We start from the raw sequence: 25,526 nt of genomic DNA, 5'->3' as shown, positions 1-25,526 counted from the left end.
CATTTCTTTGTTTTCCCTTTGCTGACTACAGCACAAACCTGGTGTAAAGGACTAGATAGTAAGAGTGGTACTGCCAGCAGTGACCTAGACTCTACACTGAAAACAACTTCTTTATATATATACACCACTGCTCTGTGCAGATGGTCAAGGAACATCAGAAGGTTCAAAAGGAATGCGTAGACGGCATTCTCCAAGCCCAGTATATACAAGGTTACATGTGTCTTAGAAAAAGAATTGTTTTATCAGCTTCAGAAGCAGAAGTTTTAACATTTTAATCACTAGGCTAAACAGAATGGTGAACTTGTACAATCAATTAATACGTAACAGCAGAAAAATCACGACAAAATTATGTAACAACAAAGTAATTTGCAGGCCAACGTTTATCTTACCGAGGACACAGCTCAGTTGGAGTTATGCTTCCGGACAGGACCAGTTCAGGAATTAGAGCAGGCTCTCCAGGCTTCCTTCTGCAGTTGTCAGCCTTTTCTCTGACCTGCTGCTCTATTTCCAGGCTATTGGCCATTTTAGGAGGAATGGGTTTTACACGTTCCTCACCAAAATCACAGTCTTCTACTGATTCTTCTTCTTCATGAATGTCTTTTTTCTTCTTTTTCTTCTTGGACTTCTGGATATAAAAATATTAATGTTCTTCCTGAACTTGTTTCAATTGGTAGAGTTTTTTCCTCGTTCTCTTGATTCACAAGTGATAAACGTGTATGAGAAATGACTATATAATTTTAAAATTACCACACATAAAAACAAGATTTCTCTCATTCTGTAGTACTACTTCAGACTCGGAATGCACCAATGCATTCATACGCTTCAAAAACGTAATATGCTTCATACAAAACATTTATTTAACCTTCCCAACCAACTTACAAAATAAACATATTTCTTGAACATTCTGGCTAGCACCTGAGTTCTCATTTAGCCTGAGTTACCATGTGCATTCTGTTAGGATTGAAGGACAGTTACTCAACCAGTAGCGACATTTCTTCGGGTATTGTCTGCATACACATTGACAAAGTGAATGCACATGTGCCACAAACTTTAGAGCACAAGATTTTTAGCTTAGCAGTATCTTTAGCATGTGCAGAATGATCCCTTCCCTTCCTTTATGCCAAATAGAATAAACAAACAGAACACCACATGCCTTTTGGCATCTCCTAAACTGCCAAACTCCAGTGTACATATGCATGTTCAGCTTTAAACAACTGCAAACAAGTTCCTCCTTCCACAGACCTACAGATCACTTGGAAGTACAGCTTGATTGGAAGCACCAGCCACTTCATGATTTAAGACACCATAAGCAAAAGAGGAGGTGAGGAAAGCAGTTTTTCCTTACTAACTGAAGTATTTAGCCAAATAACTTGTTCACCTATTTTTATTAATAAATATTCTTTCTTGGCTTGATTCTATGTTACCCTTTTTGTTCTTGTATTTCCTTTTAAATTTATCTAGTCTCTTCTACCTCTAGTGTCTTCCTTAGATTCACGTGAAGTGTGCTAGCAAGACATCAACAGCAGTGATTAACCAAAGTACTTTGAGTAAAACAAAATGAAGTACTTCTGGGCATGAGAGGAAGTCTGTATACTACATTTCACTCTAAAAGGAAAGAACCACAATCATCTTGGTCTCAAGACAGTTTGTGACTAACACAATAAAAATATGCTGAGAGCAGCTTTGGCTGGAACCATTCACCACGGTATTTGTGAAGGCATAACTGGCTAGAGGGACGTGAACAATTCCCACTGGGATCAACGCTCAAGACTATTTGCCTTCATTTTAAGGTTTACATTTATTCATCCTATCCTACAAGTGAATTCACAGGACACTAATGAGTGATGTACCATTTGTGTTCTGATAACAGGAATTTCCAATACCTGCAGATCAGCTTCCCCTCAAACATTTTAAGTGCCTTCCATAGATACTGCATGTACATGAAAAAAAAACCCCTTTCCATAAAAGTATCAGCACATGCACTAGATTCTTGAAAACTATATTTGAGGCATCTCCTTAAACTTTGTTATGCTTTGGTATCCAAAAAAATCAGTGTTCAAACTGGGCAGTAATTATATTCAAGTATGATCACCATCACCCTGAGGTATTCAGTTGTCCTGGTTTTGGCTGGGGTAGAGCTAATTTTCTTCCTAGTAGCTGTTACAGTGCTGTGGTTTAGATTTAGGATGAGAATAACATTGATAACACACTGGTATTTTGGTTGTTGCTAGGCAACATTTACACCAAGTGAAGGACTTTTCAGCTTCTCATCCCACCCCGCCAGCGAGGAGGCTGGAGGTGCACAAGAAGCTGGGAGGGGGCACAGCCAGGACAGCTGACCCAAACTGGCCAATGGGATATTCCATACCATATGACATCATGCTCAGTATATAACTTGGGAGGAAGCTAGCCAGGAGTTTAGGTCGCGGTTTGGGAACTAGCTGGGCATCGGTGGACTGTGGGTGGCGAGCAATTGTGCTGTGCATCACTTGGTTTGTATATTCTTTTATCATCATTATTATTCTCTTCCTTTTCTGTCCTATTAAACTGTCTTTATCTTAACCCACAAGTTTTACTTTTTGCCACCGCCGATTCTGTCCCCCATCCCACTGAGTGGGGGAAGTGAGCGAACGGCTGTGTGGTTGTTTTAGCTGCCTGCAGGGTTAAACCAACACCCCGTACATTGCCACGTTAACTATGAAGGCAAGTCTGATTTTGCTGGCACTGCCACAGGCCATTTCAAAGATCATCCCATTGCGGTGTATTGCTCTAGCTCCTGTATTTGTCAATATCCCCATGAAGCATGACTGAGACCTTAACTACAGTACAGATTATTAGCAATAAAGGTTTTCAGAGGTAAAAGTCTAGAATATTAATTAAAATTTTCAGGCTTGGGACATTCCTGAACATAAATTTACATGAGATGACATCAACTGCTTGTTCATTAGAAACACCCCCTAATTATTTTGCTTCACTTCTGTCTCACACATGCACATACACAAAATTAATCCATGTTTTTTCTTTGCAAGAAAGACATCAATTTAATGGGAATGCTGCAAAACTACTAAATTTAAAGAAAGAACTGCTCAAGTGTTGAAAATCAATAGCAGGAAGACAATGCTCCACAAAAACCTAGTGCATTTTGATTTTTAGTTAACAAATTTTACTAACAAATTCTAAGTAGACAGAATGTATCCAAATACATTACAAAATTTGTGCTTAACTATCCTGAAATTGGTTTTTTTTCTGTATTAGAAGGACAAATTTTGAACACAATAATAATTTTAATTTTTTGTGAAAGTGAATGATTTAAACAAACCTGTGTCTTCTTCCAGGATTTCCACTCTCGTAGCTCAGTTTTATACTCCTCCATTTTCTTTTCATATTCTTCCATACATTCTTCTAGTAATTCATTTATCTCAGCCTGAATTTCTTCTTCATATGCTTTTTCATCTAATCTCTGATCAATCTCCTCCCTTCAAAACAAGTTATCAACATGTTGCAGAAATTAACATAAGGGCTACAATTAAGTCTATAATATATAACATAAGTCTACTTCTCCATGAATTAATTTCATTATATCAAAAATGTATTGTATTTACAAATACCAGCATAGATAGTTTAAGAGTTGATAGCAGATAGTTACCATCCAGAATGAATATAATTACTGTTTCTTGACTCATTAGCCTTTTGAAATCCCTTTTTGTTACAGTAATTACTTGTTATTTTAACCTTCCTTCCTCCCCAAACTCAGAAAGAATAGTGGCAGGCTCAACCAGTGCCAGACACTACTCAAATTCATACTTTTGCACCCTGCATATCAAAATTGTAAGTTCCCAAACTGACTAATCTTATAAAAGATTAAAGATCACTGCTGGCAAATGAAAGAAAAAAAGCGTTATCAAAACATACTTCCTTAAATAAAGTTTTATGGGTGTGTTAGTAAACTTCTGAAAGTCACGGAGGGATTTAATTTGTTTCCAAACTTTTATAATGGTCTTAAGCAACATTCTGTCTTTTTCTTGTTCAGCATCACGAAGTCTTCTGGTTTGCCTAGAAATATATATACATATGCACAAAATCAGTCAGAATCGTATAACTCAGTGGAACAATAGAGTGAAAACCTGCAATAATAAAAGCCAAGTGAAATGGGTTTCAATTTGATTGATGGCTGCAATGGTTTAAATCCAAGGAGCAAAAAACCCACAGTTGAAGATGGCAGGATTTGATTTCTTCTGTACTCTAGTCTCTTGCATTTTGGACAATCTGATTTCAATTACAGTTCATTCTCTAGAGATCTCAAAGTTTTCTGAAACACTTATTACAGCTGTACATCATTAAAAACATTTTAAAGTCCATTCATGTAAACAACAGCCCAGGAAACATACACTGCTGCTATGAAGTAATGCTTATTACAATCGTATATTACAAAATATGTTTTAAACTTAACATGCTTCTAGCTCCAGTGAAAAGGACTCACAGAAATGAAGTAATGTAGTAATGTATGAAGTAACGTAAGTCCTTTGACAGCCCTACAAGATGGTTAACACAAACATTTTTTTTTCCTCAGAAATGGTATTTTACACTTCCACCCTCTAATCTGTTTGTAAAAAGAGCTATTCATTAGCACCTTTAATGACCAAAACACACTTCTGATGTAAATGTCTATGCGGCCCAAGCACAGACTGTTTCCAGTACTATCTTGATATCTAAACATGTCTAGTAAAAATAAAGTGATTTAAAAAAAAAAAAGTAAACCAACACATTACTACTTGTAATATTCAGAGAATGTGGAAGACACGAAGGCTGAGAGAAATACAGAAGAAATCTATCATACATTATTTAAAAACATAAGCAAATTTAGTAAAAACAATAAACAAAGATGAAATACAGACTTTCCAGAAAGCAGTATGAGTAATTTCTCCACTTCATTATCTAGCAGTTTGAATATTACTTATCCATGCAGCTTAACAACCTTTTGTCCTTGTCTACGACATGAAGCTAGAAAACGAAGCTTAAAGACGTGAGGAACATGCGGGTCAGTAATTACACTTATCTAATGTATTCAATTTGGAAGCAGGACCTTCCAGTAGAGAATCACCTCTGCTACAATACAGCAGCTGTAAGAGCCTGAAACCTGCAAGCCACAGCATACTTTGGCTTCCTCCTCAGCAAATGAGGACAGTAGGGCTGAAATAGCTAATTTGCCAAAGTTTTCTGCATTCAGATAACATTTCCTCCCCAAACTGATGAAAAACTACAACTCTGATCTTCAGACAGCGAAGAGTATACATGAGTTATGTTACTGGAGGGTGGAGGAAACAATTAGATTATTTTCCATGATACACTCTTCACATCTGTAATTTCTCATGACAACTACATTGACCATCAGGGAAATGCAATGTTAAACGAGAGACAAGGTAGGTCAGATGTTTTTACCAACATATGTGGTCCAAGTTAGTATTAAACACCGTGACAGTAAAAATTCCTGAGCCCATCTGAGCCTCACATGTATAACAGCTTCCAACAACAGAGCTGTAGCCAGAAAGAATTACAGATATGAAAAGCCCTAGAATGATCCCAGCCAAACTCATCTCACATTACTTATGCAACACTGATCTCACCAATTTCAGCCGATTTTCTCCTGATTCATAATAGTGTGACACTACAGTGCTCAAGACCTAGAAAATCACTTAAGATATCCAGAAGGAATATTCTATCTAATTAGAATTAACCATTAAGCAAGCCTCAGGGTTGGTGCTGCAACCCAAGAAACTCCTTCCTGCAGTGAACCTTCTCATTACTATTCTCATGCTTTCCCTGGTGAGAGCTCCTGTCTCAAAGGTACTGTATGGTAACTGGACACCTTCTGCTCCTAGTCCTCTAGCAGATGTGTTAAGCAATTAATAATAAAAGCTATTCTTTTTTCAATGGAAGGAAAACTTTGTCCTTCAGTAAAAAATAATACATTGTAGACTTCTACATGTCCTGCACAGACACCAATGTATTACAAAACAAACTACTTGAAGGATGAAAATCTGAAGCAGCAATTCCCAAACTGAGAGTAGTGAGTGGATGTGTAAGTATAAGCAGATGTAGATTTCAAGGTTGAAAGTAGAACTGTTACTAAAAAAAATTATTTTTAATATTATCATGTGATCTACTACATCAGTCTAAACTCCTGTTTATTTAAATTAATACATTATTGCCTACTGTCAGATTGTGAAAAACTCAGATTTTTATTAAGTATCTACTAGTTAAAAGGCTGTTCAGCATGGATCTCCGAAATAATTTTTATCGTATTGCTTACACTTACAGCTCACCACTGTCCATCTGCCAAAAATAATACTAACTTTTACTACCAAGCCCAAAACTGTAATATATTTTTACTACACAGTTACTGTCCAAGAACAATAACTGTAATCTTGTAAAATGAAATTCTACCATTTCATGTATATTAACCCATTAGCAAAAACATGGCCAAAATACCTAAGAATGAGAAGTGTAATTACTTGTGTAATGAGGAAGAAGATTATGGAAAAAACTAAGGGTTTTGTCTATTCAAAAATTACATCACTTGCATTGTTGTTGTGAGAGCTTCACGCACCCAGCTGATGTCTATTGAAACCTTATTTTAATTAAATTTTATTTGTGCAAGACACACCAGTAAATACTTACCAAGTAATTAATAAAAGGTAATCAAATTAGACCACTTTTGAATCAAGATTTCTGCCTAAGATCTATTTTCTTCATAATTTTTTTTTACTCAACCAATTAGTAAGAACTCTTAAGCCCTCAAAATTCTTCTAGAGCTATTTACAGCAGAATTTAAAAGTCTGACCAGAAACATATTCTGTACCAGCATGGAAAGGAAAAAAGGAATACGGCTTTAAAAAGCAATGTTTTAATGAATCCATACCTACCTGATCTCAATTTTGTATTCAGGTATGCTCTGTTGTGCCACAGGACTAGGAACACCAGCATCACCACCGTCTATACTACCTTGCACGGCATTCCTCAAAGCATGCAGCTTGAATGAATGAACAAACAATTAACAGATGGTTTGACATTTAAGAGGCATACAGTGTAATGCACCTTGACATGAAAGAGCTAGTTACAACGTAACAGTAAACTGAATAGATTCTGTATTTGCAGGGTTTTGCCATGTCTCTGAGGTGCTGATTCTTCAAGATGAAATTCTAATCAGTATCCCTGGACATACAAGGGAGATTTACTGATTTTGACCACTGCGACAGATCTAACCAAGGGGATAAGACCGATCTAGAGATTATTCTGAAAGCTCAGTGATCAAGGGGTAAGAAAAAAAAAAAGCGAGTCTGCCAAAAAACCAAAAGTTTTTGCAACTAGAAGAGTCACTAAAGCCCAGAAAAATCAATAAGCAACAAAAATGAGTGGATTGTGGATTTGATGAGTGCCTTACAGAAGCTGGGCACCTTCCAACAAAGCATTTAAGCATAACATATTGCATGTAACAACTGGAAGAAGAGAAGGTCTAAGGAAGAGACAGAACTGGGAACAATGGTACAGTTCAAATGCACTTTTGAAGCCATATTGTCAAGAGAAGAGGCTGCACTTTCAACTAAGATTTGAAGATAGGCATCAAATGATTACATGGAAGACAGACATGTAGTTTAGGAGAATGCAAAAAAAAAAAATACACAGCTGTAAAGGCAAGAGAATGTAAAGGACTAGCTAGGAGAAGAGACAAAAAATAAGGAACAGTAGTAGGATAGGAATTAAAGTTTTAGTTATTATGTTGCTGTAGGTTTCCTTAAGGATAATACTGAATGTGAAACCAGAAGGGCTAATGGCACTGCAGGAGACAAAAGCAACTCCATCCAAAGTAGAAGCAATGAAATTATAAATCAAGCAGCAAAGATTTTTTTAAACAAATCTTTCCAACTGGAGAGACAATATAACTGGAAAGCCGGAAGCGTATAGGTGAAAACATACATGGGCAACCACAAAATGAAATTAACTGGTATAAAAAAAGACGTTGAAGGAAATTTCAACTGAATAACTGAACACATGGAAAGCTGCTAGTACCATCTGGGGCACAGACAGCATGTTTTATAAAAGGAGACAGAAAGTGCAGTTTCTTTAGCCTGCCAAAATGAGGACTGAAAGGTGATATATTTTAAGATACAAAGAGCAAGCATCAGAAGTGGATAAGGAGAAGTCTACTGGGACGTGGTGGGGAGGGAAGGGAAAGCAGAATAAGAGTTGTTTAGGCTTAAGAACAATTTGGTTGCAACAATCTGGCCATTAAATAATGACTGCTAGAAGAGACAGGTTTTAAAACTGCCTGTCAGTAGCAGAATGGTGGCCAAAATACCTAATTGTTAAAATCCGTTTAAGAAAAATATATTATGCAGTTGCCTACAATACTGCCAAAGTATTGTGGAAACACTCGGGAAATCCCTTCCACACATAGGTTCCTGTAATGCACGCATAGAGAACCGAAATGTCCTGTTTCACTGGTTCATAGAAAACTAAAGCCAATCCTTCAAAAGTAATGACAGACAAAAGTATACCAAAGAATTATTTTGAGACTGTATGAAATACTTGTCCAGCATTACAACTATAACCCAAGGCTTTCTAACAAAATTCAGAAGTATCTGTATAGCACCTACTGACTCTCATTATAGTAATATAAAAATGACCTTGCATTCAAAGATTATTTTTCCCTTATGCTAGCCCTTCAAGGTAGAAAATCCCATCACCTTTAATTTATGGAAATCTGAATTTATGTGTACTTAATAATCAAACTATTTTTCAACAGACCAGCCCTACTACACAGAGCCATGTTGTATCACAATATTTACCTCACATTTCTAAAGAACTGTTATCCTTTCAGATTGCCAAAGCATTTTAAAATGCTTTAAAAATATTCTTGTGTGCCCTGATGATATTAGAATTGTACTAACAATGCCTGATGCTCGTGTACAAATTTACACCAGAGAAGATCACTACCATTACTACCAATGCACAGATGGAGGAAGACTGATGGTAAGCAGAGGGTGAGCAGCCCAGCCAAGGTCATCCAGCAAATTGGTAACGGAGCCAGGAGCAGAAAAGCCTACGTTTGGCCTAGGGTTTTGCCATGTCACGAGAGTGACATGGTAAATGTGACAACACTATGCACTTAAAACACAGCATCTGTCACAGATATATACCTGGAAATGGGTCATCGACTTCTGTAGAATTTGGTGAAATTAAACTGCTTCCTTTTACTTTTAATCAATAACTGAAACTAAACTTCACTAACTTCCCTCCATCCTGCCGTCTGCCTGTCAGAGCTGCTGTATACAATCCTGTAAAGTCTTATCTATCATTCACTAGAAAACATTTTGGGTACTCTAAGGAATACTACGTAAATGTTATTTTGTATTCTAACAATTATATTCCCTTTACCTCAGAACGTGCATAGAGTTCATTTTAAATAGAAGATCAAAGAAATTAATAATCCTAAAAATGCAGTTCTGCACTGAACACACAGCAACCAAACTGAAATACTTAGGTTTTACCTTTTGATAAAGCGCCATTCATTACATACAATTAGCATTTCATCACTCTGCTCTGAAGAACCAAATTCAGCTTTTGCCTTAAACTGTCACATCATTATCTCAATAAGCTATGAGGACGTAACAGAAATACCTTGTCTGTGAGAAGTTTGGTAAGATTCTTCTGTTTTCTTGCTAAATACTGATCATATAACTGAGCCAATTTAGCTGCTAACACATGCTCACGGCTAAAACAGGGATGATGAGTGAATATCAGTCCAGAAATATCAATATCCAATTGAAACGGTCCCTGAAAATCTCCAGGCCCAACAAGATACTGATTGGCAGCTGTCATTTTTATTGCCTGAAAGAAAAAAAATGAGTAAAATTGATTTACGAGCTCCAAGAAAACTATCTTGCAAAGAGATGCTGTGACAGAAAATGACCCATTTAACACCGTCTACATCTAGAGTACTGTAAAGGTTTCTGTGGTAACCTCTGTGCTTTATTGATAAGTGGGTGGCATAAAACCACCATGGGTATTCTATGCAACAGAATTTTGATAACCCATATGAGGCTGAAATAAGAAGTCATCTGCCTGCACTGCAGGTTTTGATGAAGAATGAAGATGATGACACGGAACTGGAAAAAAGAAAAGCCTGTTCTCTTTTTACCTCTTTTTTTAGTATCACTTTATTTCCTCTTAGAACTGAGCTCTAAGATAAACAGTCCAGCTCTCAGCGAGTAGCTTTCCTTGTAGACCATTTCGATTGTGCAGAAGAGGAAATACATTATTTGCTTCCCCATTCTAACGCCAGCAAAATTCACACCTACGAAGCCCAATGAAAGCTTTCAGCAACAAAGCTTAAAGAGTTTGCTTCAACCAGCTGCAACCAAAAGGCAATCATGGTAACCTTATATCCTCATGTTACTGACATTAGATGAGATTTAGCAGTGCTTCCTGCCTGACTACTGCTGCACCCCTCTTAGAATTCTTCAGAATAGATTCATCAGAGATATTCTGGTACCATAAAAGATGAAGTTGTTTGTTATGTAATATTTGTTGCAGCCCCTTCATAAGAACTGGAAAAAGGGGGATTGAGAAGGGAATTCAGCTGTTGCATAGCTCTTTTACAGGTATAAATGGTCATGAAACACACTTAAGTCCACCTGATCTTTCCACATTCAGTTTCTCATGAAAATGTTTAATATGACATAATCTGTCATAAAAATGACAGCTTTGAATTCTTTATGCTTTAACTATTTTTCTGCCCATAAAGGACTCCTAAGCATAATGTCTCACTTTCAGCAGTGATTTGGGAATTTACACGTCACTATTCATGTAAACCTGGAGGTTTTGAAACATAAGATCTCTTGGCTAAATCTTTCCTTACTAAAATCTAAGCAGCAACCTCTTTTCCTGTATGCAGAAACACCCTGCATAAGTCTGCGGTCCTGGATGCATCCCAAAGATTGTGTATTTGTAACCAGCATCAGTTAAAGGGCAACATTTGAATCTGTATCAACAGCGGCAGACAGAAACACTTGTGTGGCCCAAAAGAGGAACCTACTTTAAAGTCTAAAAACTCATAGTTTTGCCAAGGGAGTAATACAGTGCTAACAACCAGAACAACCGAAGCTTGCTTAAAGGTTCCTGAATGGTTTTAATTGAAACTTACTTTGATTTGTACACACTGCAACTGTTGTTTGCCAGGGCAGGTATGCTGTGGTTGCGGGAATAACAAAAAAAGATCTGAACCGATGCAATGTAACGCAAAATTAGTTGCTTTCTACATGAATGACCTCCATGTAAAGATTTACTTTGGAGGAGTTTCATCACTGTAAAATAACCATCATGCACATGCCCTTCAATTATTTCTCTCAAGTTGCAGAGAGCTCCTCTGTCCCAATCACCAAGTCTTGTCTATGAGGAGCTTTACAGATACACTAATACAGGAACTACCCTAGGTGGCATGAGCATATCTAAGGGTGGCTCACAGAGACCTTGTTGACTCACAGACTTGAAGCAGTTTGTCATGTACTGTCACTTTACTATTTTAACCACTAGTATCGGCTAAACTCTTCATCTTTTTGTAAGCATTGTTTTTACAGAAAAATACAGGTGGAATATACTTGAAAAAGTAAAGCACATTTAAAGACCAGTTGTGGAACCCCAAAAAGCAAAACTCATGATTCTTAGCACAAAACCCTTCAGCTCAGCAGGGTTTCTGCTGCAGAAGAACTGGGATATTGGGTCTCAGGAAGAGCATATATGAAGCAGACCTACCTTTCTATACACTGTTTCAAGTTCTGGTGCAATGCCTTCTTCCAATGAGAATATTGGAGGCCTAGTAGAAGACTGTTTAATTGGATTAGGCAATGCTAAGATTTTACCATCGTCACCAAACCACTCTTTCCCCTACAAATAAGAACATAATTTTATATGGTTTCTTACTTCGTATAGAAATAACTTGCAAAATTATAATTCTTATGAAAAATAATTATGGAAAAGGTGACTATGAATTGTTTGTGACTGAATTAACCAAAACTTTTCTAAGACACCAAAATGAAACCTTCAACTATTACTATAGATAAGTTTTGATATCAAAAGACCAAGAGCTTACTCAAACTTTAAATATACTGAACTTTTTCCTTCAACATTCAGTGTTACAGATTTGAAAGAAAAAAATAAAAAAGAAAATCAACACTTACATCACTTAACATTTAAATGTTCTATTTTCTTAAATCACTAAAATGGAAAGAATTGTAATGTTTTACACAAGACTGCCACCCACATCTTTAAATTGGATTATAAAAACTATAAAGCAAAGAATTAAAGAACTAAATGGCAGTGCAGAGAGATCATTTATCAAAGCATCTCGCAACTTTTCTAGTTCATAACCTGAACTAATTAAACAGCATCTATGAAAGCAGATGAGGTAAGTATCTTACACACCAATTGCTTCACACAGAATCATAGAATTGTTTAGGTTGGAAAAGACCTTTAAGATCATCAAGTCCAACCATTAACCTAGAACTGCCAAGTCCACCACTAAACCATGTCCCTAAACACCACATCTATGCGTGTTTTAAATACCTCCAGGGATGATGACTCAACCACTTCCTGGGCAGCCTGTTCTAATGATTGATAATGCTTTCAGTGAAGAAATTTTTCTTAATACCCAATCTAAACCTCAAGACATGTTAAACATTGTCCTAATTCAACCTTCTCCTCTCATGATCTGGATTCAAGAATATCTTAAACCAGTACAGCTGCTGAAATATGCTGGCCTGCCCTCTTATTCCCACACCTGGTTTAAGCTGACCCTAGAACCAAACATTGATGTGGTAACATGGTGAAGCAAATGAGAAAACTAACCAGGTTGAAGCTGGCCAGTTAAAAATTTTAGATCCAAATATACCCAATCTGATTCATGAAACTACCTCTTGCTAGCCCACAAAGAATTCATAGAATCGTAATAAAATATAATGGGCAACTGCTGTATAGTAGCTTAAATCTATACTATACTATACACACCTTGCTGTGCACAGGAAGATAACATAGCAGGAAAAATATATCCAAGTCACCTTCATGGGTATTTCCATAAGCCATTCTTAAAAACCTGAAAGGATTCTAAGACCCTTCCAGACAATCTATATCAATATTTAATTACCCTTACAGTCCGATGAGTAAATTTCTAGAAGTCTATTACTTCATATTGTCTTCAGTGGACACAGAAAACAGCCATTCCATATCGCTTCCTTCTGTTACGATCTTCTAGTAAATATGCAAGAGCTGGGCACTGTTGTTGTTAAGTCTTTACACATACCACTAGCTCTCACAGTATATTATAAAAAAAGTAAATTGTAATTACCCCTATTGTACTGGCAACTAAACTCTGGCACAGACAAGTGAAGTGATTTGTTCCCCAGCAAGCTACGAGCAGAGCCAGGAAAAGACACCAGTTTTGACTCAGACTGGTGCTCTGGCTATTGGGATACACTAAAACTCACAAAAATCCATGTTTCCTGATGGCTGATACTGCTAAACATTTTAAAGTTACAAGTCCCATATTACCATGACCATCTACATAGTTAACTGTAACAGAATAAAATACTGATAAATAAAGGGTTTTAAAAACACAACTAAGAAGGTACTGGTGACTTACTTGCTCCTGTCTGAGTATTCTGTTTTCTAAAATATTTTGATTAGACTGTGATACAAAGGGCCTTTCCCCTGTGTAAATACCCTCATCCTCAAGGTACCTAGGCTGCATGTTTCCAGGTATCTTCTCAGAAGCAGGCACTAATGAGAAATTAAATAGAGAAGCACGTAAAATATCTTATAACTGTAGTACTAGTTTATTAACTCTCTAAAGGCCTATGCCATTCTTAAAACAAATGGCACTGCATATTAAGCATGCTTTCTGAAATATTTTCCTAAATAGGAAAAAAGAAATATAACCAAAACAGATACTTCTCTTAATCAGGACATAGCCACAGTTTAAATCTATCATAAAAGTGTCACAAGTGTTCTAAACAGATAATTAAACATTTCCTCAACAAAAAGATACTTCAAATAAGTTAGTGGAGTTTAGTTTTAATAGTTTCTTGCATAACAGTGTAAAAACCCTTTAGCAGTAACAACTGACTAGACCAACATTTCTAAGCCTCTCCCATATAAAGTGAAACTTTAACTAAAATTAATCTGAACTACTGTTACTAGCTTGCTTAAGCTACTCTCATAAAAATACAGAACATGCATAAAAGTCATGTTAGCCCAATAACATCAGGTGGAATTCTTTAAAGCCTGCCTGCAGGTAGGCTTTCACTGGTGTGTATGGGCTCAGTATTTTTCAAGGAGCAATCTCAAAACAGGGAGAGATTACACTGGGGGTTACAATAAATGCTATCCCCCGAAAGAACACAGTGGACCACACTGGAAGCAGTCAGAACTAAGTTACAAGACATGAAAAATCAGAGGCACCCGATGTCAAATATTTTGACATCGCATTGCAAGCTGTGCCAATCCCATTCTGGTACAGACCACAGAGAGACTCATTTCTGTTTCTTCCACTTCAAATATTAAATAGCAAGTGATATCATAAAGCAGTTTTTTAGGACTTTGCAGTTCTGTGGAAATAAGGCAAAAAGGTCAGAGACATGATCAACATTGACTAACAATCTCCAATTCACCAAATCAGAATTTGGGAAAAAGGTCCCTTGAATCACAAAAATCATTATGTTTCTTATATAGCTCTTCACAAACTTGCCACATGGAAAAAACTGCAGACGTGGCCAAGTGAAGAAATAGTGTAAGTTACAATGTACAGTATACAAGCCACTCTTAGTACCTAAACGTGTGTAGCTAGTAACCTGTTGCATATGTTAAATAATACAATAGCTATACCCCAGTGAAAGAGGGGCCAGCCATCTCACGTTTACCATAGAGAGCACTAAGGTAATTGCACCAGAGCAACTGATGTGCCCTGAGTTCGCTTGCTAGCATACCAGCTGGTGACCTGCTGTGGTGGGTTGACCCTGGCTGGAGGCCAGGTGCCCACCAGAGCCACTCTCTCACTCCCCTCATTCACCAAACAGGGGAGAAAAGGCATAACGAAATGCTTGCAGGTCGAGATAAGGACAGGGAGAGATCACTCACTAACTGTCATCACGAGCAAAACAGACCGAACTTAGAGAGGGAATTCATCTAATTTATTACTAGGCAAAACAGAGTAGAGGAATGAGAAAATAAAATCAACTCTTAAAACACTTCCCCCCACCCCTCCCATCTTCCCGGGCTCAACTTCACTCCCGGCTTCAACCTTCCCCCCCTCAGCGGCACAGGGGGACGGGGAATGGGGGTTACGGTCAGTTCATCTCACGGTGTTTCTGCCGCCTCTTCATCCTCAGGGGGAGGACTCCTCTCATCGTTCCCCTGCTCCAGCATGGAGTCCCTCTCACGGGGTGCAGACCTTCAGGAGCAAACTGCTCCAGCGTGGGGTCCCCCACGGGGTCACAAGTCCTGCCAGCAAACCTGCCCTGGCGTGGGCTCCCCTCTTCACGGGTCCACTGGTCCGGCCAGGAACTTGCTCCAGCGTGGGCTTCCCACGGGCCGCAGCCTCCTTCAGGTGCCTCCACCTGCTCTGGCGTGGGGTCCTCCACGGGCTGCAGGTGGAATCGCTACACCCCCTCATCCTTCCTCCATGGGCTGCAGGGGGACAGCCTGCTTCACCGTGGTCTTCACCACGGGCTGCAGGGGGATCTCTGCTCCGGCGCCTGGAGCTCCTCCTCCCCCTCCATCTGCACTGACCTTGGTGTCTGCAGAGTTTCTTACATGTTCTCAGTCCTCTCTCCGGCTGCAAAAGTTCTCTCTCTCTAAGTGTTTTTCTACTTCTTAAATATGTTATCACAGAGGCGCTGATTGGCTTGGCCTTGGCCAGCGGCGGGCCCGTCTTGGAGCCGGCTGGCATTGGCTCTATCAGACACAGGGGGAGCTTCTAGCAGCTTCTCACAGAAGCCACGCCTGTAGCCCCCCCACTACCAAAACCCTGCCACGCAAACCCAACACACCTGCTGAGGTGTGCATGTTCCTCATTAATCCATTTTGTCAGAACTTTTCAGACTTAACTGGATGATCAATGTCAGAGAACCTCAATTAAGTATCTCTCTACTGCCAGGGACAGTCTGGTACAAGATTTCTCAGCAGATCAAAGGGTGTCATGCTATGCAGAATCCAGGAACAAAATGCACAAGCACAATCTTCATACCTGCTAGCATGCTGGGAGTGAAGAGAAATTCTTTTTCCTTTTCCAGTTGCTCAGAGTAGCTTTCACAATCAGCAGGTTTCATTACTAGAAAATCTTCGGCTGTCTGCCCTATAATGAACAAATCATCACCTTTAACTAGGCGTACGTCTTCATCCTATAGTTTAAGTACAAATATCTCTGTTAGTTTGTCTGTTTCTTAAAATGGAGATCTTTAGAAAGTATACTTTTAGAATTTTTAAGGAAACAAAAGTTTCCATTCTGTATTAGGTTAAAATTAATTCAGTAAGTCTGAATAAAAATATGAATATTTATTCTACAGCTCACACCATTTCATCCTCCTCTTGTTCATCCTCATGGGTTTGAACGCATTCTTCTGCCTCCTCCTCTTCATTCAAGTCATCCATTTTCCTTTCTCCAGCCTTTACAGTCACTGGTTCAGGATCAAAATTGAAGGTAAAGAAATTATATGCTTCTTCAGTGGAAGGAAAATCATTCTGGAACTAAGAAAAGAAGACAAAGATACTTTAACATGACATTTCTAAGAAATTTAGGGCAAGTGAAGATATCTTTCCATTAATAACAGCAATAACAGCATGTATAAACACTTGTCACAGGACAATATTTATTTTATCTCTAAGAGAACTCACCCAAATACTGAAGCTGACTGAAATTTTTAAATGATACATGAAACTTTCTTTATCGCTATACTATTATTTCATTAAATATTTCTTACAATGTTTCATTAAAAAAAGTTACCTGGTTTAATTTTAACCAGCTTATTGTTTTAAGCGTAAACAATTTGCAAATGAGAAATGCCAAAGTTTAAATTCTGGCCATAATGCAGATATCTGGGTGAATAATATGAAGAGAAATTTCTAATGGCATTTTGCCTCTGAAGGATCCAGGCCCCTTTAGCATTAGGATGAATCTTCTAATAAGAGAATTAACAGTAGCATTTTGTGGCTAATAAATATCAATATACTAATCTGTAAATTGTTTTAACTGCCAATTGGTGGCATTCAATAAAAAGGATTTAAACAGAAGAAACATTTTTCCTCCAAGCTCCAGTAATTGGCCAGATGGATTTATTTGATTTTTTTTTAATCAAATGACCCAAAGCTATTCTTATATTTGATAAAGTTTCCTTTTTTATACTTCCATTGTTGGCATACACTGTTTGTGAATTTTTAAATTAAATAAAACCCTCTCCACTGCTTAAGACTGAATTCTGTCTGTTTCTTCAGAATCATGAAGCCATATAAAGTTTAAATGAAATTAATATCAGTTATTGAAATGAAGGAATTGGTACTTACTGTCGACTTCTGCTTAAGCTTTTTTACAGAATCACGAAACTTTATTTTTGATGGCAAGTGGGATTCATCCTCTTGCATCTCCCTAAATTTATCATTGTTAGACTGTGTAAAAATATATACATAAGTTATAGCATACATTTACTGATCCATAAAAACAAAAAAAAAGACAAACAGCTGAATACAGAGATTAGATATTGCATTTTCACAGAAAAAAAACCCAACAAAAGAAACAGTCACTGTGGTAACAATTGTACTGATTTTATATTTATTTTAAAAGGGTATATCTAATTATTACTTAACTCCTTTCGCCTTTATGTCAAGAAACAGACTGCAGAATATCAAGAAATGGTTCACTGCATAAATGTTTGCTTACTTTCTTCACTGCTGATGAGATCATTGTTTCTGCATTCCCGAACACAAGCAACCACATGCTAATCTCCGCAAGGGGGAGAAATGGGGTAACAATATGAAATCTTCCCATCTACAAATGAGAGGCTGATGGCACAAGCCGGGAGGCTGATGGCACAAGCTGGGCAGCAGCAGCATGGATGCTGCTGAGAGACGCTGCTGCTCAGGGAAGGGAGTCAGTGAGCTAAGGGCAGCTTCTCATACAGCCCCTGCTGCAATCAGGAAAAACCTATTTGTTGTTATTCAAAAAAGGTGGTGTCTGCTTCTTGGGTGCTTAAATACAGACTTGATTATTTGTTTTGTTCTCTCTCAAACAATTATTGCTAGGCTACTCTAAAACTCCACGGCTGATACTCCTCTACCTTTTCCAGAAAGGAGGTAGCATGGTTATCTGTTTCCAGTTCTCTGAAGAGTTATCTGTCCCTACACACAGATCACTGTAAACATCATTGGTTCTGAGGTTGCTTCAGCAAGTTCAATTAAATGCTTCAAAGTGACCTTCATCAGGCCCTGCCAACATAAACACATCTAACATTCTATCTGTGGCCTGAATTCTTAGATTAAAGGAAGACATTTCTCCAGTTCCCATCTATTCAACCTAAACTTCAAAATAATACTAGCAAAAAGAAAATCTCAAACCCTGGCAATCTGATGGCCACTTGTTTAACAACAAAACAATACTTCATACGTGTGTAAATAAGTACAGGAACCAAAAGCAACACGTGGAAGGTTTCAGATATACTGTATATAAAATTCATAACCAACTTTAATAAGGGTATCACTTCCACATTTTCCTAATACAAACATATTAAAACAATACTACTTAACCAAAAGCTATGAGTTACTTTTTATAAGAAAACACTGTCAAAAACCTCCCTGCAACCTATGTGACAAGCAATTTATCCACACTAATTTATAGTTTGGAATTCCAGATAAAAACGTTACTGCTACATGCTGTTATTTCCTGGCCATACACATTCTTTGAAATACATTTTCTACAGGCAAGCAATCTCTTTGTGAATTCTGAAGAATATCTGGGTGTAAGTTCTGTACAGGCACGGCTTTTGTTATTTTTTTTAATACAAAATTCATTTTCTAACAAAGAACATGCTTATACTAAAGAAACCTGAATATAAAATAATATCAAGGAAATATAATACAGTACAAAAATACAATATAGTACAATAAATAATATCCAGCCTTTAGCAATTACACTGGGCAAAATTATATAAGGCTATAATACAGTGGCCCTCTCAGTTACAGTAACTTTTAAATACTTCAAGGCATCTTAAGCAACAGAAGTCATGAACCTGCAAATGATAGAAGCTTCACATGATGTCTATACGACAATGAATGCAAATGATTATTGTTAAATATGTACATTGAAAGCAATAATCAGTAAGGTTCCTTCCTGGTTACTACTTCAAACAATAGTATAATTTTCATAGAATCACAGAATGGTTTGGGTTGAAGGGACCTTTAAGATCATCTAGTTCCAACCCCCCTGCCATGGGCAGGGACACCCTCCACTAGACCAGGTTGCCCAAAGCCCCATCCAACCTGGCCTTGAACACTTCCAGGGAGGGGGCATCCACAACCTCTCTGGGCAACCTGTTCCAGTTGGTCTCACCACCCTCACAGTAAAAAATTTCTTCCTAATATCTAGTCCAAATCTACCTTCCTTCAGATTAAGGCCATTACCCCTTCTCCTATCACTACACGCCCTGACAAACAGTCCCTCTCCAGCTTTCCTGTAGGCCCCCTTCAGGTACTGGAAGGCTGCTATAAGGTCTCCCCGGAGCCTTCTCTTCTCCAGACTGAACAATCCCAACTCTCTCAGCCTGTCTTCATAGGAGAGGTGCTCCAGCCACCTGAACATTTTTGTGGCCTCCTCTGGACTCACTCCAACAGCTCCATGTCCTTCTTGTACTGGGGACCCCAGAGCTGGACACAGTACTCCGGATGAGAACTCACAAGAGCGGAGTAGAGGGGAAGAATCACTTCCCTCAACTTGCTGGCCATGCCTTTGGGATTTTGATCCCATTAAAATAAATGATACTGATCTTCAAGACTATATGTAGTTTTTGATTTATTTCATGTTTCACATTCACTTTCTCATTATCAGAATCACAAGACCTTCTTACCACTTTATCCAATCTGACTTCTGTTTTCCTTTCTCTGACGCTTTTTAAATGCCTTGGTCGTGGAATGAGGTCTTCTTGCAACAATGTAATTTCTGCTTTTGACTAAGCAAACAAAAAAACCCAACAACCCTCACTTAGCTATAATAGAAATATAGTAAGATCAAAGCTACAATAATTCCCATGAACTCAACAACCTATGGAAGTTTATGTTAGGGACAGAATCTTTTAACTACATAATCAGCTTCAGTGATTTTACACACCTAGATGTTAATATCCCTCATTAAACTGCACAGTAAACTTACAAGGAAATAGTGTAAGAAATTTTTTTGGCAAAACCACAGAAGGATGATGTAATGATTGTATCATTTGAATTATAAAACAATGAAAATTTGTATATTATTACAAACAAATTAAATATAAACTTTAGAAAAAATACAGCAATAGAAATACACTAGGTACTGATGAACCAAGTATTATTTTGGCATTAGAAATAAAAAAGTAGATATCCCAATTCAGATTCACATAGCACTAAGCAAGCAAAACGAAGTGGGTGGTACTTATAAGAATAAAGTCAACCAAACAGGACTGCTGAAGGATTCTCACCCTTGCTGCTTTTAGTTTCTCTCTCATCCGCTCCCTAACAGAAAATTCTGCAAAGTCTGTCTTCGATGTAGAAGGAACAGGTGGCAAGTCTGAAACAGAGAAAACATGGTAACATGGAAAAAAAAATTAAAATTACGTAAAATAAAACTGTCTATATCATAGAGAGTCCCATGATCCAACAGAAACAACTTGCATGAGACAATGTGAAGGAATGAAACTTTTTTTAATTCAGACCTTATAGACAATCACTTAAATGCCTTTAGCTGTGATTGATCTACCTTTCATTCTATACTATGAACTTCCCTAAGTAAAGCATATACACACTTTTTTTTTTTCTATTAACAATACGTAAAGAATTACCTGGCATTTTATAAGCTGTTAGCCAGAGCTGTGTACATCTAATTTTGTATGGTAGTGTGCTCTAAATCCTGATACAGGTGTGATCGGAACAGCAAAGAATTTACAGACTTGCTTCCTCTTTCAGCTTAGAGCTACCTGCTTTTTGCAGTGACAAACACTAATTTCTCCAGCAGTGTGTTTGTGCTATAGCTCTAGTATAATCGAGACACTAAAATGCATTTTACCCTGCCCCATGTATGACTGGCAGCATCATCAAGAAACTTCTCATTTCATGCACAACCTACTCTCAGCTCTACTTGTGACATCCCTCTAGAATCAATAGATCATTTCCTCCAAGTTCAAGAGTCTGTCCTCACACTCAGGAAGTTAAGCAAGACCCGCAGGAGGCTACATGGATGAACTAACTCAACTCAATTTGTAAGAAAACTTACAAGAGATGTAAACAGGGACAGGTGATCTGGGAGGAATACTACGACGCTGTCCGACCATGCAGGAATGGGCTTAGGAAAGCCAGAGCCCACCTGGACTTGAATCTTGCAATGGATGTGATGGCCAAGCATATCCTGGGCGGCATCAAAAGAAGCATGACCAGCAGGACGAGGGAGGTGATTCTCTCCCTCTACTCCACTCTAATCAGACACCCCTTGGAGTACTGCATCCAGCTCTGGGATCCCCAGTACAAGAAAGACATGGAACTGCTGCAGCAAGTCCAGAGGAGGGCCACAAAGATGATCAGAGGGGTGGAGCACCTCTCCCATGAAGAGAGACTGAGAGAGTTGGGGTTTTTCGGCCTGGAGAAGAGAAGGCTCCAGGGAGACCTTATAGCAGCCTTCCAGTACCTGAAGGGGGCCTACAAGAAAGCCAGAGAGGGACTGTTTACAGGGGCATGGAGTGATAGGACAAGGGGTAATGGCCATAAGGTGAAGGAAGGTAGGCTTAGATAAGATATTAGGAAAAAACTCTTTACTGTGAGGGTGGTGAGGCACTGGAAGAGGTTGCCCAGAGAGGCTGTGGATGCCCCGTCCCTGGAAGTGTTCAAGGCCAGGTTGAATGAGGCTTTGGGCAACCTGGTCTAGTGGAGGGTGTCCCTGCCCATGACAGGTGTTTTGGAACTAGATGATCTTTAAGGTCCCTTCCAAACCATCCTATGAAGTAGAAGACAAAAACTGGGAGTCATCAGCATGGATTTATGAAGAGGAAAAACTTCTACCTGACAAATGTGATAACTTTCTATGATGAGATAATTGGGTTAGTGGATGAGGGAAAACAGTGGATGTTGTTTATCACTGTTTCCTGTAACACCCTTATACCAAAACTGATGAAATATGGACTACATAAGTAGGCGGACTGAAAATTGGCTGAACAGTTGGGCTCAAAGGGTTGTGATCAGTAGTGCTAAGTCCAGCTGGAAACCATCACTAGAGCTGTACACCTGGGGCTGATTTCAAACAAATACACAAGCTAATTCCACAACCCCAAGAACTCATCAAAACTCTACATCCTTTGGGATCAAGTATTCTCTGCTGATCCTGTGAAACATACAAATCGGAGTTTTAAATCAGCGGCATATATTTAGATTTTTTGATAGCTGATAAATACCAGGTTTGGACACTAACTTGCGTAATCATGGGATTATGGAAAAGGAGAATTACTGTTTGTTGCAGCCTTTGAATTGCTGCTCCCAAAAAGCCCAGGCTTTTCTTCCACAATTAAAACTGAATGAGAACGTGTTTTTAATAACCAAACTTATCAGGACCTTCTTTTCCTTTGAAGGACTGATGGCATTCCTCCCCCTTATCTTCCACACAGTAGATCATCTTAGATTATGATTTCTTCAGGTAGATTCAGTAAATATTAGCAGGGTGACCCTCTACCCTGCTGTATTCCCTGATATCTAAATAAAAAGAATGAATATTTATCCAGTTGTTTACACTCTTGGGGTCAGAAATACAAAGGAGTAGACACCTACAACCCATCCTCTCATATAAACACAAATGAAAAACATTTTAAATGTACAATATAAATGAGATTGTATGTGTAAGCAAACGGTAACACTTCCAGCAGCTTATCCATTAAACACAATTATGGTTGTCTTGTGCACAGTATTTCAAGACGGATTGCACTACCACTGTAAAAGAGTCAAGATTATCCTCTTTATAAAAGTCTCCAGAATATTTTTAGCTGAAAACATAGTTTCACATACCTAATAACCTAGAATGCCATCACTTAATTATTTTTCTTTTTGAAAGACCTAATTCATTTCTTCATTAATAAAACTGATTCTAGCTACATAGTTGTCTTCCCATCTGCACAGACCTCTTCAGTCTCACTGGAGCCCTGGAGTTTACCTGGAAATTCTCAGGGCCTTACTGAAACTTTAACTTCGACGGATATATGCAATATTAACTTTTTAAAGAGAAATGCTTTACATCCCTTCTGTGATGGGTTGACCCTGGCTGGGGGCCAGGTGCCCACCAGAGCCGCTCTCTCACTCCCCTCATTCACTAAACAGGGGAGAAAAGGTATAACGAAAGCTTATGGGTCGAGATAAGGACAGGGAGAGATCACTCACTAATTGTCATCACGAGCAAAACAGACTGAACTTAGAGAGGAAATTAATCTAATTTATTACTAAGCAAAACAGAGTAGAGGAATGAGAAATAAAAATCAAATCTTAAAACAGCTCCCCCCCACCCCTCCCATCTTCCTGGGCTCCACTTCACTCCCAGCTTCAACCTCTGCCCCCACCCTCAGCAGCACAGGGGGATGGGGAATGGGGGTTACGGTCAGTTCATCACACAGTGTTTCTGCCGCTTCTTCGTCCTCAGGGGGAGGACTCCTCTCATCATTCCCCTGCTCCAACATGGAGTCCCTCTCACAGGAGACAGTCCTTCACAAACTTCTCCAACATGAGTCTCTCCCACAGGCTACAGTCCTTCACGAACTGCTCCAGCGTGGGTCTCTTCCACGGGGTGCAGACCTTCAGGAGCAAACTGCTCCAGTGTGGGTCCCCCATGGGGTCACAAGTCCTGCCAGCAAACCTGCTCTGGTGGGGACTCCTCTCTCCATGGGTCCACAGGTCCTGCCAGAAGCTTGCTCCAGCGTGGGCTTCCCATGGGGCCACAGCCTCCTTCAGGTGCCTCCACCTGCTCCGGCGTGGGGTCCTCCACGGGCTGCAGGTGGAATCTCTACACCCCCTCATCCTTCCTCCATGGGCTGCAGGGGGACAGCCTGCTTCACCATGGCCTTCACCACGGGCTGCAGGGGGATCTCTGCTCCGGCGCCTGGAGCACCTCCTCCCCCTCCATCTGCACTGACCTTGGTGTCTGCAGAGTTTCTTACATCTTCTCACTCCTCTCTCCGGCTGCAAAAGCTCTATCTAACTTGATTTTTCCCTTCTTAAATATGTTATCACAGAGGCGCTGACTGGCTTGGCCTTGGCCAGGGGCGGGTCCGTCTTGGAGCCGGCTGGCATTGGCTCTATCAGACACAGGGGGAGCTTCTAGCAGCTTCTCACAGAAGCCACCCCTGTAGCCCCTCTGCTACCAAAACCTTGCCACGCAAACCCAACACACCTTCTTATATGTGGAATCCTCAGATCTTTTTTTTTTCCCCCTCCTGAACTTTTGCAACTAGCTTTTATTTCCAGAAGGAGTGCCATTGTTCCACACAAAACACACTGGCCTTTTCACTGGAACAAGTGGAAGATGATTAGCAGGAAAAAACTGTAGCTCTTTTTGCACACGTGCTTTGTGGTGCATGGCTTGCTTTTTTTTTTTCTTTAATTTTTAATTTGTGAACACATGAAATTCTTGGTAAATAATTTTTCTAGTTATCTCCACTTATAGAATTATATTACTTGTCAGCTCTCTGAGCCAAATACTGATTTGTTCTTTGCCCTTATGAAAGAACATTGTTTGCCAAGGTCTAAGTAAAGGGTGATTTCAGGTTTATATAAGGCATTAAATTCATGAAAAGGAGATAAAACAGCAAAGGGTAAGGGCTTAGGAATGGTAATGTCACACAACATATATCACATTATGTCTGATTCAATATTATTCCAAGAGCTTTACTGGTGGCAGAAAATACTGTATGTTGAATATACAACTTAAACATTTAAAGGCTACCTGCTATACCAATGTCAAAGTGCAATCTAATTTCTAGGATGATCTTAGTCCACTGTCATTTAGAAAAGAAAAATACATTAAGACAAACCCCACTAATACTGTATCTACTCAGAAACAGCAAAAGATTTGGGAGAATCCTAATCTTTTCAGATCACACAATTTACTGCCTGTGTTTGTAAAAAGAAGCATTCATTGTATTTGGAAACTTTCAAAAGAAAGAACAACCACAAAGTGAACATCACTAGCATGAGACACATTAGAGAAAAGCAAGCATCCC

The 25,526-nt window shown here is 38.8% G+C and overlaps 1 protein-coding gene across 1 annotated transcript in view; it reads right to left on the bottom strand.

Moving 5' to 3' along the window:
• CC2D2A (coiled-coil and C2 domain containing 2A) overlaps window positions 1–25,526 on the bottom strand; it is a 63,767-nt gene that overhangs the window by 33,239 nt on the left and 5,002 nt on the right. The window contains 12 exon segments of the mRNA XM_054825440.1: window positions 390–625; window positions 3,320–3,476; window positions 3,913–4,053; window positions 6,924–7,030; window positions 9,679–9,888; window positions 11,812–11,943; window positions 13,694–13,830; window positions 16,295–16,448; window positions 16,621–16,794; window positions 17,608–17,709; window positions 20,160–20,261; window positions 20,763–20,851. Coding sequence (XP_054681415.1) covers window positions 390–625; window positions 3,320–3,476; window positions 3,913–4,053; window positions 6,924–7,030; window positions 9,679–9,888; window positions 11,812–11,943; window positions 13,694–13,830; window positions 16,295–16,448; window positions 16,621–16,794; window positions 17,608–17,709; window positions 20,160–20,261; window positions 20,763–20,851 — 1,741 coding nt within the window.

The sequence above is a fragment of the Grus americana genome, chromosome 4 (genome assembly GCF_028858705.1).
Source record: "Grus americana isolate bGruAme1 chromosome 4, bGruAme1.mat, whole genome shotgun sequence".
Taxonomy (NCBI): Eukaryota; Metazoa; Chordata; class Aves; order Gruiformes; family Gruidae; genus Grus; species Grus americana.
The sequence above is the reverse complement of the archived record's forward strand: the minus strand, read 5'-3'. Positions and strand labels throughout refer to the sequence as shown.